The sequence below is a fragment of the Lepus europaeus genome, chromosome 10 (assembly GCF_033115175.1).
Source record: "Lepus europaeus isolate LE1 chromosome 10, mLepTim1.pri, whole genome shotgun sequence".
NCBI lineage: Eukaryota > Metazoa > Chordata > Mammalia > Lagomorpha > Leporidae > Lepus > Lepus europaeus.
In genome coordinates, this window is record NC_084836.1 from 69,847,895 (window position 1) to 69,862,882 (window position 14,988).

Consider the following 14,988-nt stretch of genomic DNA (forward strand, 5'->3'; position numbering starts at 1 on the left):
ACTTTTATTTTTTTTAAACTTTTATTTAATGTATATAAATTTCCAAAGTACAGCTTATGGATTACAATGGCTTCCCCCGCCCATAACTTCCCTCCCACCCGCAACCCTCCCCTTTCCCGCTCCCTCTCCCCTTCCATTCACATCAAGATTCAATTTCAATTCTCTTTATATACAGAAGATCAGTTCAGTATATATATATTTTTAATAAACTTTTATTTAATGAATATAAATTTCCAAAGTACAGCTTATGGATTACAATGGCTCCCCCCCCATAACTTCCCTCCCACCCGCAACCCTCCCCTTTTCTGCTCCCTCTCCCCTTCCGTTCACATCAAGATTCATTTTCAATTCTCTTTATATTATTATTTAACTTTTTTTTTGATATTTACAGAAGATCAGTTTAGTATATATTAAGTAAAGATTTCCACAATAATTTTATTTTTTAAGGGGTCTGGTGTTGTGGTGTAGCGAGTTAAGCTGCTGCCTGAAATGTGGGCATCCCATATGGGCGCCAGTTCGATTCCTGGCTGCTCCACTTCCAATGCGCCTTCCTGCTAATGTGCCTGGGAAAGTAGTGGAGTTTGGCCCAGGTGCTTGTGCCGCTACACACACGGGAGCCCTGGATGAAGCTCCTGGCTCCTGGCTTCGGTCTGGCCCAATCCTGGTCTTTACAGCCATTTGGGGAGTAAACTAGAGGATGGAAGACCTCTCTCTTTGTCTCTCTGTAACTCTGCATTCAAATAAATCTAAAGTGTGTGTGTGTAGTGCAGGTGGATGTATTAGGATTCAAAAGACAGATTCTTACTTATTTGAAAGGTAGGTTGGGGGAGGGGAGGGGAGGGAGAGAGGGAAGAAAGGAGCGAGAGGGAGAAGAGAGGCAGAGAGACAGAGACCCAGATTTTCCACCTACCACTTCACTTCCCCAGTACCCACAACAGCCTGGGCTGGGACTGGTTGAAGCCATGGACCAGGAACTTTATCCAGGTCTCCTACAAGGGTTGCAGGGATCCAGATGCTTCAGCCGTAGTCTGCTGCCTCCCAGCATATGCATTAGCGGAAGTCGGAATTGGAAGTAGAGCCAGGACTTGAACCCAGGCAGTGCAACATGGGGTTCAGGTGTTCCAATCAGTGTTTTAACTGCTGTGCCAAACTCCAGCCTGTTCATCCAAACTGTTAAATACTTGTTTTCATCTGCTTGAAGGAGGGAGAGTGACAGAGACATACACGTACACCAACACATCTTCCATCTGCTAATTCACTCCCAAATGCCCATAATAGCCAGGGCCGGGCCAAGTCAAAGCTAGGAGCCTGGAACTGCATCCAAGTCTCACACATGGGTGGCAAGGACCCAAGAATTTCAGTGAGCACCTGCTGCCTTCCAGCATACTATTACCTGGGAGCTGGATCGGAAGTGGTGCAGTGTGGATTCGAGCTAGTGCTCTGATGTGGGATACAGGCATCCCAGGCAGTGGCTTAACCCACTGTGCCACAACACCTGCCCGTACTCCAGAATTTTTAAAGTTAAAAATTGTAATTGGTACAATTTATTGTTCTGAGACCATTAAAAATAAGAATTACGGCAGCTGGCACTGTGTGGCGCCTGTGGCACAGCGGGTTAAGCCACCATCTGCAGTGCCACCATCCATATGGGTGCCATTACTGTCCTGGCTGCTCCACTTCTGATCCAGCTCCTTGCTAACCTGCCTGAGATAGCAGAGGGAAATGGCTCAGGTGCTTGAGCCTCTGCACCTACGTTGGAGACCTGGATGAAGCTCCTAGCTCTTGTCTTTGTCCAGGCCCAGCCCTGGTCATATGGCCATTTAGAGAGTGAACCAGTGGATGGAAGATCTTTCTGCCTCTTCCTCTAACTCTGTTTCTCAAATAAATAAATAAATAAATAAATCTTAAAAAAAAAAAAAGAGTTGGGCTGGTGCTGTGGCCTAGTATGCCAAACCTCCTCCTGTGGCACTGGCATCCTATATAGGCGCCTGTTCATGTCCTGGCTAGTCCTTGAGCCCCTGCACCCACGTGGGAGACCTGGAAGAAGCTCCTGGCTCCTGGCTTCGGATCGGCTCAGCTCTGGCCATTGTGGCCATTTGGGGAGTGAACCAACAGTTGGAAGATCTCTGCCTCTCCTTCTCTCTCTGAAACTCTGACTTTCGTATAAATAAAGAGATAAATCTTAAAGAGTACATAGAAACTGAATCTTTTTATTTGGTTCAATTTTATCTAATTTAAATAGCCACATGTTGCTAATGGCTACCATATGGTACAACACAGTTTTAGAATAAATATGAGGGTACTTTTAAAAGTTCATGGGAAAAGCAGCATTATAAGATGTTTTGGTCAAGTAGAAATTTTTTCAAATTCATAACAGCAGCAGAGTCTTCAGAGAGCTCATGGAAAATTGTGTATTATAAAAATACTATGCCTGGATTTCACAACTTTCTACACCAAAATATACTTATTTCAATGCCTTTTTCCCGTGAACTTTTTTTTAAGATTTATCTTTTTATTTATTTGAAAGGTAAAGTTACAAGAGACAGAGAGAAGAGACAGAGAGATCTTCCATCTGCTCATTCCCTCCTCAGATGGGCACAACAGCTGGGGCTGGGCCAGGCCAAAGCCAGAGGCAGTAACTTCTTCTAGGTCTCCCACCTGGATGCATGGACCCAAGCACTTGGGGCCATTTTCTGCTGCTTTCCCAGGTGCATTAGCAGGGAGCTGGATCGGAAGGAGGGCAGCTGGGACTCCATCTGGCACCTATATGGGATGCCGCTGTATCAGGCTAGTTCTTAACCTGCTGTGCCACAACAGCAGCCCCTCCCGTGAACTTTATGTTCACATATGTAATGTATGTGGCAGTAAAACACTGTAACTAATTACTAATAAAACCGCACATTTCTGCATCTAGAAATTTGTAATGAGTCTTTGTATTTAAAGTCACATGAAAGTATTTTCAAAACTTCTGGGAAAATGCAACTAAAAGTTTACTTTGGTGCAAAAGTTTTTGAACTCCATGCATGAGAAGTGTTCAGAAAGTTAATGGAGAGGCCGGTGCTGTGGTGCATCTGGTAAAGCTGTTGCCTGCAAGTGCAGGCATCCCATATGGGCATCGGTTTGAGTCCTGGCTGCTCCACTTCTGATCCAGCTCTTGGCTATGGCCTGAGAAAGCAGTAGAAGATGTCCCAAGTCCTTGGGGCCCCTGTACCTCTGTGGGAGAAGAAGCTCCTGGCTCCTGGCTTCAGATCAGACAAGCTCTGACCATTGCCACCATTTAGGGAGTGAACCAGGGAATGGAAGACATTTCTCTCTCTCTCTCTCTACCTCTACCTCTGTAAAAGGAATATTCTTATTTTTAAAAAAAAAGGAAGTAAATGGAAATTGCATATTATGAAAAAGCTGCATAGGGTTTAAGCATTTTTTGTACTACAATAAAGTCTTTTAATTCCATTTTTCCAGAAACTTTTTTTTTTTTTTTTTTGGACAGGCAGAGTGGATAGAGAGACAGAGAGAAAGGTCTTCTTTTTTGCCGTTGGTTCACCCTCCAATGGCCGCTGCGGCCTGCTCATTGCGCTGATCCAAAGCCAGGAGCCAGGTGCTTCTCCTGGTCTCCCATGCGGGTGCAGGGCCCAAGCACTTGGGCCATCCTCCACTGCACTCCCGGCCCATAGCAGAGAGCTGGCCTGGAAGAGGGGCAACTGGGACAGAATCTGGCGCCCCGACCGGAACTAGAACCCAGTGTGCCGGCGCCGCAAGGTGGAGGATTAGCCTACTGAGCCACGGCGCCGGCCTAGATTGATGCCTTTTTAAAAAATATTTATTTAATTTATTTGAAAGGCAGGGCAACAGAGAGGAAAATACAGAGAAAAGTCTTCTTTCTGCTAGTTCATTCCCCATATGGCTGCAAGAGCCCCTGGGCCAAAGCAAGGAACCCAGAACTCCATCCATGTCTCCCACATGGATGGCACAGACCCAGATACCTGAAAACATCTTCCGGTGCTTTCCCAGGCACATTAGCAGAAAACTGGGTCAGAGATCAAGCAACTGGAACTCAAACTAGTGGGCAACCGGGATAGAATCCGGCGCCCCGACCGGGACTAGAACCCGGTGTGCCGGCGCCGCAAGGCGGAGGATTAGCCTGTTAAGCCATGGTGCCGACCCAGAAACTTTTTAAAGTGGCTTCCTAAATGAGAATATCTCTGTGTGGCAGTAGGAGGATGATTAGAAACGCCTGAAAAAAAATCATTTTTACTTAAAACACACATACACTCACAAGTGTAATTTGGTTTCCTGCTAGCCAAAGCATAAAAAGGAAAACAAAGTGTTACATAATTATAATCTGGAAAGAGGGTACTGAGATGAGGCATCAGACTCTAAAAGAGGTTTATTTATTATGTGGGAAGTGCGAAATGCTAAAGTGTTTTCTGTTTGGCCATGTCTTATGGATATGTCATGCCAGGGCTGCCGAGAAAGCACTAGCGCATGTGAAAAGTGTTTACAGGGAGCTAAGTAATGTGATCTGCAAGGTAGCTTTCTGGTCACTTAACTTTATCGCTAATTTTCATAGGAAATGAATGAATAGTTTATATTTCTTAAATATAATACATTTATCAGTGGTAGCACTGGACAGTGGGCTAAGAAGCATTATATAAGCTTTTATTCTATTTGAAATTTTTTTCCATAGGCAAATTTTATCTATTCAGAATATTTTTAAGTTACAATCTTTATAATGCTTATAGGCAAACATTGTAACTTTTCAGTTCTTTCTCATTTTCCTGGACAGTCAGACACTGGTATCCTTCCCTAATGCCCCAGATTTGCCGTGACAACATTAGCAGTGAGCATGGAGTGTTCCATGGATTCCAAAATCTGCTATTTTTAACCAGTGTTATCATACAGTATGGGACTTAATTCGGGGTGGTGCTTCTGAGCTATAAAGTTCTTTTTTTAAAATGACGTCTTAGCCGGCGCCGTGGCTCAACAGGCTAATCCTCCGCCTTACGGCGCCGGCACACCGGGTTCTAGTCCCGGTCGGGGCACCGATCCTGTCCCGGTTGCCCCTCTTCCAGGCCAGCTCTCTGCTGTGGCTAGGGAGTGCAGTGGAGGATGGCCCAAGTCCTTGGGTCCTGCACCCCATGGGAGACCAGGAGAAGCACCTGGCTCCTGCCATCGGAACAGCGCGGTGCGCCGGCCGCAGCGCGCTACCGCGGCGGCCATTGGAGGGTGAACCAACGGCAAAAAAAGGAAGACCTTTCTCTCTGTCTCTCTCTCTCACTGTCCACTCTGCCTGTCAAAAAAAAAAAAAAAAAATGACGTCTTATTTCTTTTATATATAGTTCACTTAAAGCAGTCAACAGTTAGGAGTAGAAGTGCATTCAAGCCTGCTTTAAGAGTGTTTGTGTTTTCCAGTGTTCAGCTTTCTTTGTTTCTGTTTCTTTGCCACTTCGTTGAGCTGGTATATGTATAGCCGTATAATGGCTGTTTTCTCTCTCTGGTTGAAGTTGCCATTGCCCCGAATGGAGCCTTACAGTTGGCCAGTCCAGGCGCAGACGGAGTACAGGGACTGCAGACGTTGCCCATGACCAATTCAGGCAGCGCTCAGCAAGGTACAATTCTGCAGTACGCGCAGACCTCGGACGGACAGCAAATACTTGTGCCCAGCAACCAGGTGGTTGTACAGAGTAAGTATGTTTAGCTGTCCGTAGAGGGCTTCTCAGAGGCCCTTCCGAGGCTCGTCGTCGATTAACTCGCACTTTGGCCCATACAGCGGCCTCGGGAGATATGCAGACCTACCAGATCCGGACCACGCCCTCGGCGACTTCACTGCCGCAGGCTGTGGTGATGACATCTCCTGTGACGCTGACGTCTCAGACAACTAAGACAGATGACCCTCAGTTGAAGAGAGAAATACGGCTGATGAAAAACAGGTAGGTGGCCAAACCACACTCACTGCCGGGGTGGGTAGTGTTCTTGCAGATCTCGAGACACAACCTGATGTTAGTTAGAATTGTCTCATTGTAAGCCCAGAGAGAGGCTTTATTTTACTCAGTGCTGGATTAAATTCATTTCCAGTGGATCGGCGAGTCCTGCTGCTCCAAAGATGAAATAGCGTTTTCCCAGGTGTACCGTGTCCTTTGAAATAGCAATCTTAAGCAAAGCTTTTCACACAGCAGTCTGTTCTTAATGGGCTCACAGGGTTTTAAACTCAGAGATCCAGGTTTCAAAGTTGGAAGTTTTAGATAACTCCCGAAAGGAGTTATCCTTCCTGAAAAGGAGGAAGAGTTCGCAGAAACAGCAAACTATAATGAGACTTGTAAAGTCTTCAGTTATCTGACGGAGGAAGGAAAGAAGTATGTCTAATTTTTAAAGAAAAAAGATACTTTGAAAATCATCAAGGACCAGTGACTGTAAGAGATATTAAAAATTGGGAAGGAAAATATAATACTAGCAGTGTTGGCAAAGATGTATTTCTCTGTCTAAAATGGCCACAAGAATAACTATAAATTATAGTTATTTTCTATATCATTGTCCAGAAGTCTTTTGCCAGTTTACTAAAACAGGAAAAAAAAGTAAACATTATTTGAATTGAGGCAGCAGAGCCACCACCTGGGACGCCCACATCCTAAATCAGAGTGCCTGGGTTCTGTCCCACCTCTGCTCCCCGTCCAGTGTCCTGATAGTGTGAACCCTGAGAGGTAGTGGGTCCCAGCCACCCATGTGGGAGACCCAGATTGAGTTCTTGGCTCCTGGCTTTAAAAATAAGTAATTTTACATTTTCAGTCCATTTTGAAAGAGAGACCGAGAGGGAGATTTTGCATCTTTTGGTTCCCTTCTCAAATGCTCACAACCCTACAAGAGCTACTGCTGGGCCAGGCTGGAGCCTGGAGCCGGGAGCTGAGTGTGAGTGGCAGGATCTCAAGTACTTGAGCCATCAGGAAGCCGGGGAGCCAGGACCAGAACCAGGCACTGCAGTATAGGCTTGGGTGTCCCAAGTGGTGTCTGAACCCGTGCAGCCCTGGCTTTGGCCTAGTGTAGGCCTGCTTACTGTAGGTATTTGGGGATTGAACCCATGGATGGAAGAACTCTCTTTCTGCCTTAAAATAAAGTGAAAATAAACAATTTAAAAGAGAAATAAACAAAATGAGTAATGAAATAGAATAGAGAACCCAGAAGTAGATCTGTGAACACAGGAGGCACTGATAGGACAGGGCAGGTAGTTGGACTCAGCAAATGATGCTAGGCGATTGGTAACTCACACATGAAAACATACTGGACTTCTTCCTCACACCTTATACAGGAATCATTCCAGATGGATTATAAACTTAAATAAACAAGATGAAATTTTAAAACCTTTAAGTGATGCTGACGCCGCGGCTCACTAGGCTAATCCTCTGCCTGCAGCGCTGGCACCCTGGGTTCTAGTCCCAGTCGGGGCGCTGGTTCTGTCCCAGTTGCTCCTCTTCCAGTCCAGCTCTCTGCTGTGGCCTGGGAGTGCAGTGGAGGATGGCCCAAGACTTGGGCCCTGCACCCACATGGGAGACCAGGAGGAAACACCTGGCTCCTGGCTTCAGATCGGTGCAGGCACCGGCTGTAGCGGCCATTTGGGGGGTGAACCAAAGGAAGGAAGACCTTTCTGTCTCTTACTGTCTAATTCTGCCTGTCAAAACAAAACAAAAAACCTTTAAGTGAAAGTATATCATCTTATATTTAAGGATTTCTTAAGGAGGACAAATACGTAGATAAAAATTAAAAAGAAACGTGAATTAATTTTGTTGCACCGAAATGAGTAACTTCTGTTCATAAAAAGATAACATAAAGGGAATGAAGATACAGACTGTAGGCCTATGGAAGATACTTGTAACTTACCTAACCAGCAGAAGATTTTTTTTAAAAACAATACAAAGACCTTGTGAATCAATAAGAAAAAAAAAAGGCATAGCAAAATATATGAATGGTTAATAACCATACAAAAGACTGCTCATCCTTATGAGTAATCAAAGAAATGCAAATAAATACCACACACTTAGATACCACTTATTCCAACCCAGCTGGCAAGCATTTTAAAGTGTAATGAGGAGTTGGCAAGGATTTAGAACCACAGAACTTAGATACTGCTATGGGCCTGAAACGACCACTTTGGAAATGAATTAGGCCTTACCTTGTACAGGTGACCTGGATATTCTTATGACTTGACTGCTTTGTATGTGACTGAGAGACTTGCAGAAGTATGCGTAAGGTGTTTATAGCAAAAATCAGGGAACAACCTAAATATCCATTGATAAAAGAATGGATGCAAAAGTTGGGACTGATTTTATACTATGCAATACTGTCCATTTGTAAGGATTGAGTGGTCATTTCAACATGAATAAAGCTTAGAAAAATGAAAGTTGAGTGAAAGAAAGAACTTGCAACAATATATAAAGTATAATATTTTATGATCTTGGAAAATTAGGAAACCAAAGATGATTTACTGTGTGGAGTCATAGACCTATGTACTAGAGCTGTGACCGTGAGCAGAGAGTTGAAGCTAGTGATTGCTAATGAGCCGGAGACCAGGGTACTGAGGGCTGCCTCCCGCACATGTGACGTGTCCTCTTAAGCTGAGGGTGCACATATTCACCCTCATTTTATTTGCTGTGCTTCCTAACATATATCCATACCACATGGGCTTTTTTATGTGTATACTGCTTCATAATAAACAAGTGTTCAGAATCCACAGTGATTTGTAAGTAAATTTAGTAAGACGTTAGGATTTTCCAGAGAAACGGATGGCTCACCAGATTATAGACTGAGAAATCCCATAATATCCCTTTCTATAATAATATGGATAGCCAGTTTTGTAGCTCAGCCCAAGGCCAAGGATCAGGGGGTGGAGATGGGGGCACAGGTGTAAGTCCCAGAATCTAAAGGCGAGGGAAACACGAGTGCTGCTGATGGCCAAGGCCAGGAAACCAGGAGTGTCTAGCTCAGGTCTTGAGAATTCACCTTGCCTCTGCTTTTTTGTTCTATTCAGGCCCTCAGCGGATTGGATGATGGCCACCCACAATGGTGAGGGTGGATCTTCTTTACTTACACATTCAAATACTAATCCCTTCTGGAAGCTCCCCGCAGATATGCCCAGAAGTAATGCTTTACCGGCTCTCCTGGGCATCCCTTGGCCCTGTCAAGTTAACCCACAAAGCCATCACAGGTGTTCTGCTGCTGTCTATAACCATCTTGAAAATAACAGTGGGAAATAATACTGCATCCATATTAATGACAAAACGTGAAATACTTAGGAAGAATTTAATAGGAAAGGCATAAAATCCATTTAAAAATCTTGTAACTAAAACTGTATCTGAACAATTAGGAAATATACTGAAATATATTGTTTTAAGATAGAGACAGTTAATATTGAGTATCAGTTCTTTCAGATTTTGCATGTAAATTCAATGTAATTCGGTTGGCGCCGCGGCTCACTAGGCTAATCCTCCGCCTTGCGGCGCTGGCACACCGGGTTCTAGTCCCAGTCGGGGCGCCGGTTCTGTCCCGGTTGCCCCTCTTCCAGGCCAGCTCTCTGCTGTGGCCAGGGAGTGCAGTGGAGGATGGCTCAAGTCCTTGGGCCCTGCACCCCATGGGAGACCAGGATAGGCACCTGGCTCCTGCCATCGGATCAGCGCGGTGCGCTGGCCGCAGCGCACCAGCCGCGGCAGCCATTGGAGGGTGAACCAATGGCAAAGGAAGACCTTTCTCTCTGTCTCTCTCACTGTCCACTCTGCCTGTCAAAAAAAAAAAAAAAAAAAAAAAAAATTCAATGTAATTCAAACTAAAATCTATACAATTTTAAGGAAGTAGACAAAATAAGCTGAGAGTCTACATGGAAGACATAAGTATTCAAGAAGAGAAAGAGGTTACTTGTTTTATTTTTTTTTTTAATTAATTTATTTATTATTTGAAAGGCCGTTGTGGCCGTCTGGGGGGTGGACCAGCGGATGGAAGGCTTCTCTCTCTCACTTGCTTGTCTGTAACTCTGCCTTTCAAATAAACAAATAAGTCTTTATTTAAAAAAGCGGGGGGGGGGGGGGGGGGGCGGCGCTGTGGTACAGCAGGTTAAGTCCCTGGCCTGAAGCACCGGCATCCCATATGGGCACCGCTTCTAGTCCTGGCTGTTCCTCTTCCGATCCATCTCTCTGCTATGGCCTGGGAAAGCAGCAGAAGATGGCCCAAGTCCTTGGGCCCCTGCACCCACATGGGAGACCTGGAAGAAGCTCCTGGCTCCTGGCTTCAGATCGGCACAGCTGCGGCCGTTGCGGCCAATTGGGAAGTGAACCAGCAGATGGAAGACCTCTCTCTGTCTCTACTGTCTCTCTGTCTCTCTGTAACTCTTTCAAATAAATAAAAATAAATCTTTAAAAAAAAAAAAAAGAAACCACTAGAAAGACAACCTAATTGATAGATAAATGAGCAAGTGTAAGTGAATTATACATTTACAAAAAACCAGACCAATACACTTTTGAAAAAGATGCTCGTCATTAGTAGAGAAATAATTAACAACGAGATGTCACATGGCAGAAACTCAAAAGTGACTGCCATTGAGTACATAGAGAAAAGGTATTTCACATACGTACATTAGTGAGGGAAATTGAAGTTGTTGTTTTTTTTAAAGATTTATTTATTTTACTTGAAAGAGTTAAACAGAGAGGCCTTCCATCCACTGGTTCACTCCCTAATTGACTGCAATGGCTGAAGCTGTGCTGATCCCAAGCCAGGAGCCAAGAACTTCTTTTGGGTCTTCCACGTGGGTGCAGGGGCCCAAGGACTTGGGCCATCTTCTGTTGCTTTCCCAGGCCATAGCAGAGAGCTGGATCGGAAGTGGAGCATCTGGGACTCAAATCAGCGCCCATGTGGGATGTCGGCACTGGAGGTGGTGGCTTTACTCACTGCGTCACAGCACCAGCCCCCAAATTGAAGTTTTATAGTACATAGTCTTTGACTCAACAGGTCTGCTTCAGTGTGACAAAAGATACCATAACAAGCTTAAAACTAAATTACCTGTGAAAAATATTTGCATCCATCTATCTCTCTCTATCTATATCTAGATCTATAGATCCATAGATCTATATATACAACTATATATAATCTATAGATATCTATAGATATCTAGATTATATCTATAGATCTATATATAGATAGAATAGAGAGAGAATTATAGCTTATACAGTCCTACCTGTATCTGTGCAGCCAAATGTAATAGGTATATAAATAGATTTATTTCTATAAATGAATATGAGATCTAAGAAAAGAAAAAAATACATAGCCTACAAACATGAAATCACATAAGACTTTTTGCATAATCAAGAAATGTGAATTAAAGCAAGAAGATACAAAGTTTGTAGCCATTAGACAAAAATTTTGTAATTTTTATAACATCAGAAATTAGAGCAAGTGAAGAGAAGCAGATATTCCGAGTGTAGTGCTGAGGAGGATATACATTGGTAGATGCTCTGGCAGGATCTCTTGATTTAAATGCATATAGTTTGAGACCCCACATTATATATGACAGGGGACATGTATAGGATAGTCACTGGAGGCCTCTTGGAAGTCTTTCTGGGGGAGGTATTGGTTAATAATTACAGGTCCTGCACACTGCCTTGAAAAATAGAGATCTGTGTACTAACAGAAAGATCGTTAGAACAGCATGTGTAGAACGTGTTGCAATTCAGATTTACATATATAGGATAAAAAGCCAAAGGTAGAATCCACCTCTTTATGTAGATACTGTGTAACTTGATGTGCCTTCCCAGAGTGTTCTAAGAGGATTTCACAGAACTGAGTGTTGGCTCAAGCACTGTTGTTGTTTTTTTTTTTTTTTAAAATACATGGGTTTTCTTTCTTTTTAAAAATTTTTTAAAAAGATTTTATTTATTTGAGAGGTAGAGTTACAGACAGTAAGATGGAGAGACAGAGAAAGATGCCTTCCATCCATCCACTGGTTCACTCTCCAAATGGCCACAATGCCTGGAGCTGAGTTGATCTGAAGCCAGGAGCCAGGAGCTTCTTCCGGGTCTCCCACATGGGTGCAGGGGCCCAAGGACTTGGCCATCTTCCATGCTTTCCCAGGCCATAGCAGAGAGCTGGATGGGAAGTGGAACAGCTGGGACTTGAACCAGCGCCCATATGGGATGCCAGCGCTGCAGGTGGAGGCATAGCCTGCTACACCACAGCGCTGGCCCCTCAAGCATTGTTTATAATTCAGACCTAATAGGCCGGCGCCGTGGCTTAGCAGGCTAATCCTCCGCCTTGTGGCGCTGGCACACCAGGTTCTAGTCCCGGTTGGGGTGCTGGATTCTGTCCCGGTTGCCCCTCTTCCAGGCCAGCTCTCTGCTACAGCCCGGGAAGGCAGTGGAGGATGGGCCCTGTACCACATGGGAGACCAGAAGCACCTGGCTCCTGGCTTCGGATCAGCGAGATGCACCGGCCGCAGCGGCCATTGGAGGGTGAACCAACGGCAAAAAGGAAGACCTTTCTCTCTGTCTCTGTCTCTCTCTCACTATCCACTCAAAAAAAAAAAAAAAAAAAAAAAAAAAAAAAAAAAAAAATTCAGACTTAATAACCAGAAATTGAAGAAGTTATGTGAAAAATTAACCGGAAGACCCTTAAATTTTACTCTCTGGTATTTATTCAAGAGAAATGAAACCTAAATCTACAAAAAGATTGGCACACAACATGCACGGCAGTAACCCTAGAAACAGCCCAAGAGAAGAAATAAATAAATAACTTACATTTACACAGTGGAATGCGTTCAGCAATATAAAGGACAAACCAGCATGCAGCAGCATGGGTGAACCTCAAAACTATGTTGAATGGAAGGCATACCAGACAAAGGAGAACCTACTGAGTGACATTGTTGCCTGAGGTTCTAGAATAGGAAAAACTAAGCTGTGGTGACTAAAGTCAGACTAGTAGTTGCTTGGGAAAGGTCTGACTGAGCTTCCTGGGGCATTGGATGTGTTCTGTCTCTCCAGGGATACAGGGTGATACAGGCATGGGTATTTGCCAAAACTGGTTGAATTCTACTCTTAAGATCTGTTTACTTCGCTGTATGTAGGTAATACCTTAAGTTTTCAAATGAGGGGGAAAAGGGGACCAGGTAGAATTACAGAAGAAAATTTACTGTTTAAAGAATGTAAAGTTGTTTTCTAACATTCGGAACAAATGTTTCTATTCAGAGAGGCTGCTCGAGAATGTCGCAGGAAGAAGAAAGAATATGTGAAATGCCTGGAGAACCGAGTCGCAGTCCTGGAGAATCAGAATAAAACTCTGATAGAAGAGCTAAAGACTTTAAAAGATCTTTATTCCCATAAAAGTGTTTGATTCTTAAGGAAGAAAGAAAATATTTTTGTGGACTTGCCTAAAAATTAGATGGATTTCTTTTTAGCGGAGTTTTATAAATTAAAAGGTCAAAAGTGAAGCTTTTTATTTAGGCTTTTGCAACAAAGATATCTTATGCAAGAGATGTGTCGACAGGATTAAGTGGAAAACAACCTCAAGGAAGCTCTGGGCACAACTGGAAGCTGTGTAAAAATTAAACTCAAAAAGCCAAGAAGCGAGCATTTTCTAAATAACAATGGTGTCAACCCAGAAATACAAAAAAGATGAAATATGGTAAATTGAATTTTTAAAAATAAATCAATTTACCCTATAGGTTTGCATTTCTTACTGTTTCCTGAAATTTACCTTTTTTTCAGTTGTGTGTGTGTGTGTGTGTGTGTGTTATTTTTGCCAATAAATTCTAAATTACAATTGTAAAAGAAAACCTTACTACATTACTGAAAGATAAATTATGTTTTATGATTATATATGCTTGTTCCATTGTCAGGTCTTTTAAGTGAGTTTTTTTTTTTTTTTTTTTTAAGTTTATTTGTTGGACTTGAGAGGGTTTTTGAAACTGGGTTAACCATTTTGAGGTCTTGTCCTAAAGGTATCTGAGGTACATGAATGGAGTGTGGTGATTTTATAACTTTTTTTTTTATCAGAATGGAAAGAAAACTGTTTAATAGTTTGATATTTTTAAATTGGTCCTTGCTTACTCTGGTAATGGTGATTTTCTACATATATGTAATAAATTTTTTTTGATTCTATATTCTGTATGCAGTTGAATATCCATTACTTATTCTGTTGTGCTTTAATAGAATGGAATGTTTACAGGCCCTTAAAATATTATTTTTAAAAAAACCTGAAGATGCATACCAAAGTTTTTCCAAGAGGATTTTATAGTCAGTGTAAGGTTTATCAGATCTTAAAATAGTACGATTATTAAGGTAATTTTATGTTAGAGACTATTTTGTAATGTAGTGAATGGTACCTTTATAAGAAAAGTGACTGCCAATATATTTTTATAGCTGATCTTTATAAATTCTAATATTGAGTTTTTAATGATTATTTTAAATGTTTATATAGTTTGTTTAGTAAAAAAATTTGCATCTCAAAGTATCATTTTTATATTATGAGAGTAAAGTTTTCAGATTGGCTAATATTTGCATTGTAAGTTTTATATGCAGTTTATCTAAAGAGAAATGCTGTCAGTACATACACCTGTGTTTAACCTCTCTGTATTCCAATTTGTATACACTTCGAAATTGTACTGCAAAACTATTGTGTGCTTCTATACAATATGTATCATATTGTCCATGAAATTAAAAAGAATTTGATAAAATTAAGTTTGCTGAACGTAAGCTGTGATGCTTTATGTGTGGGTGAAGGCGTCCTGATAGCCTGTGTTAAAGATACTAATGACAGCGGTTCTCGTTTTTTAATGAGATGCGTTTGCAGTTAGTTCCGGGGGATTATAGTTGTATTTTTGTTTCCATCAGACCAGTTACAGTAAACTCAGCTAACTCATGGTGAAAGAGAGATTTACCACACCTAACCTGGGAGTGTCATCTTTGACACACCCTCAACCCTGAGGAACCAAACACAGCTCTCAGTCCACACTCATCTCAAGCC

General features: G+C 42.6%; 1 protein-coding gene across 2 annotated transcripts in view; it reads left to right on the forward strand.

Moving 5' to 3' along the window:
- Positions 1–14,702, forward strand: part of ATF1 (activating transcription factor 1) — a 65,140-nt gene extending 50,438 nt beyond the window's left edge. Inside the window, exons 5-8 of one of the 2 annotated variants that reach the window (XM_062203681.1) lie at positions 5,505–5,684; positions 5,771–5,930; positions 9,017–9,051; positions 13,212–13,356. In XM_062203681.1, the coding sequence (XP_062059665.1) occupies positions 5,505–5,684; positions 5,771–5,930; positions 9,017–9,051; positions 13,212–13,255 (419 nt within the window). In that variant the 3' untranslated portion in view covers positions 13,256–13,356. Of the gene's footprint in view, positions 1–5,504; positions 5,685–5,770; positions 5,931–9,016; positions 9,052–13,211 lie in introns of both variants that reach the window. The other variant, XM_062203680.1, reaches the window with a different exon arrangement.
- The last annotated feature ends 286 nt before the right edge of the window (positions 14,703–14,988 follow it).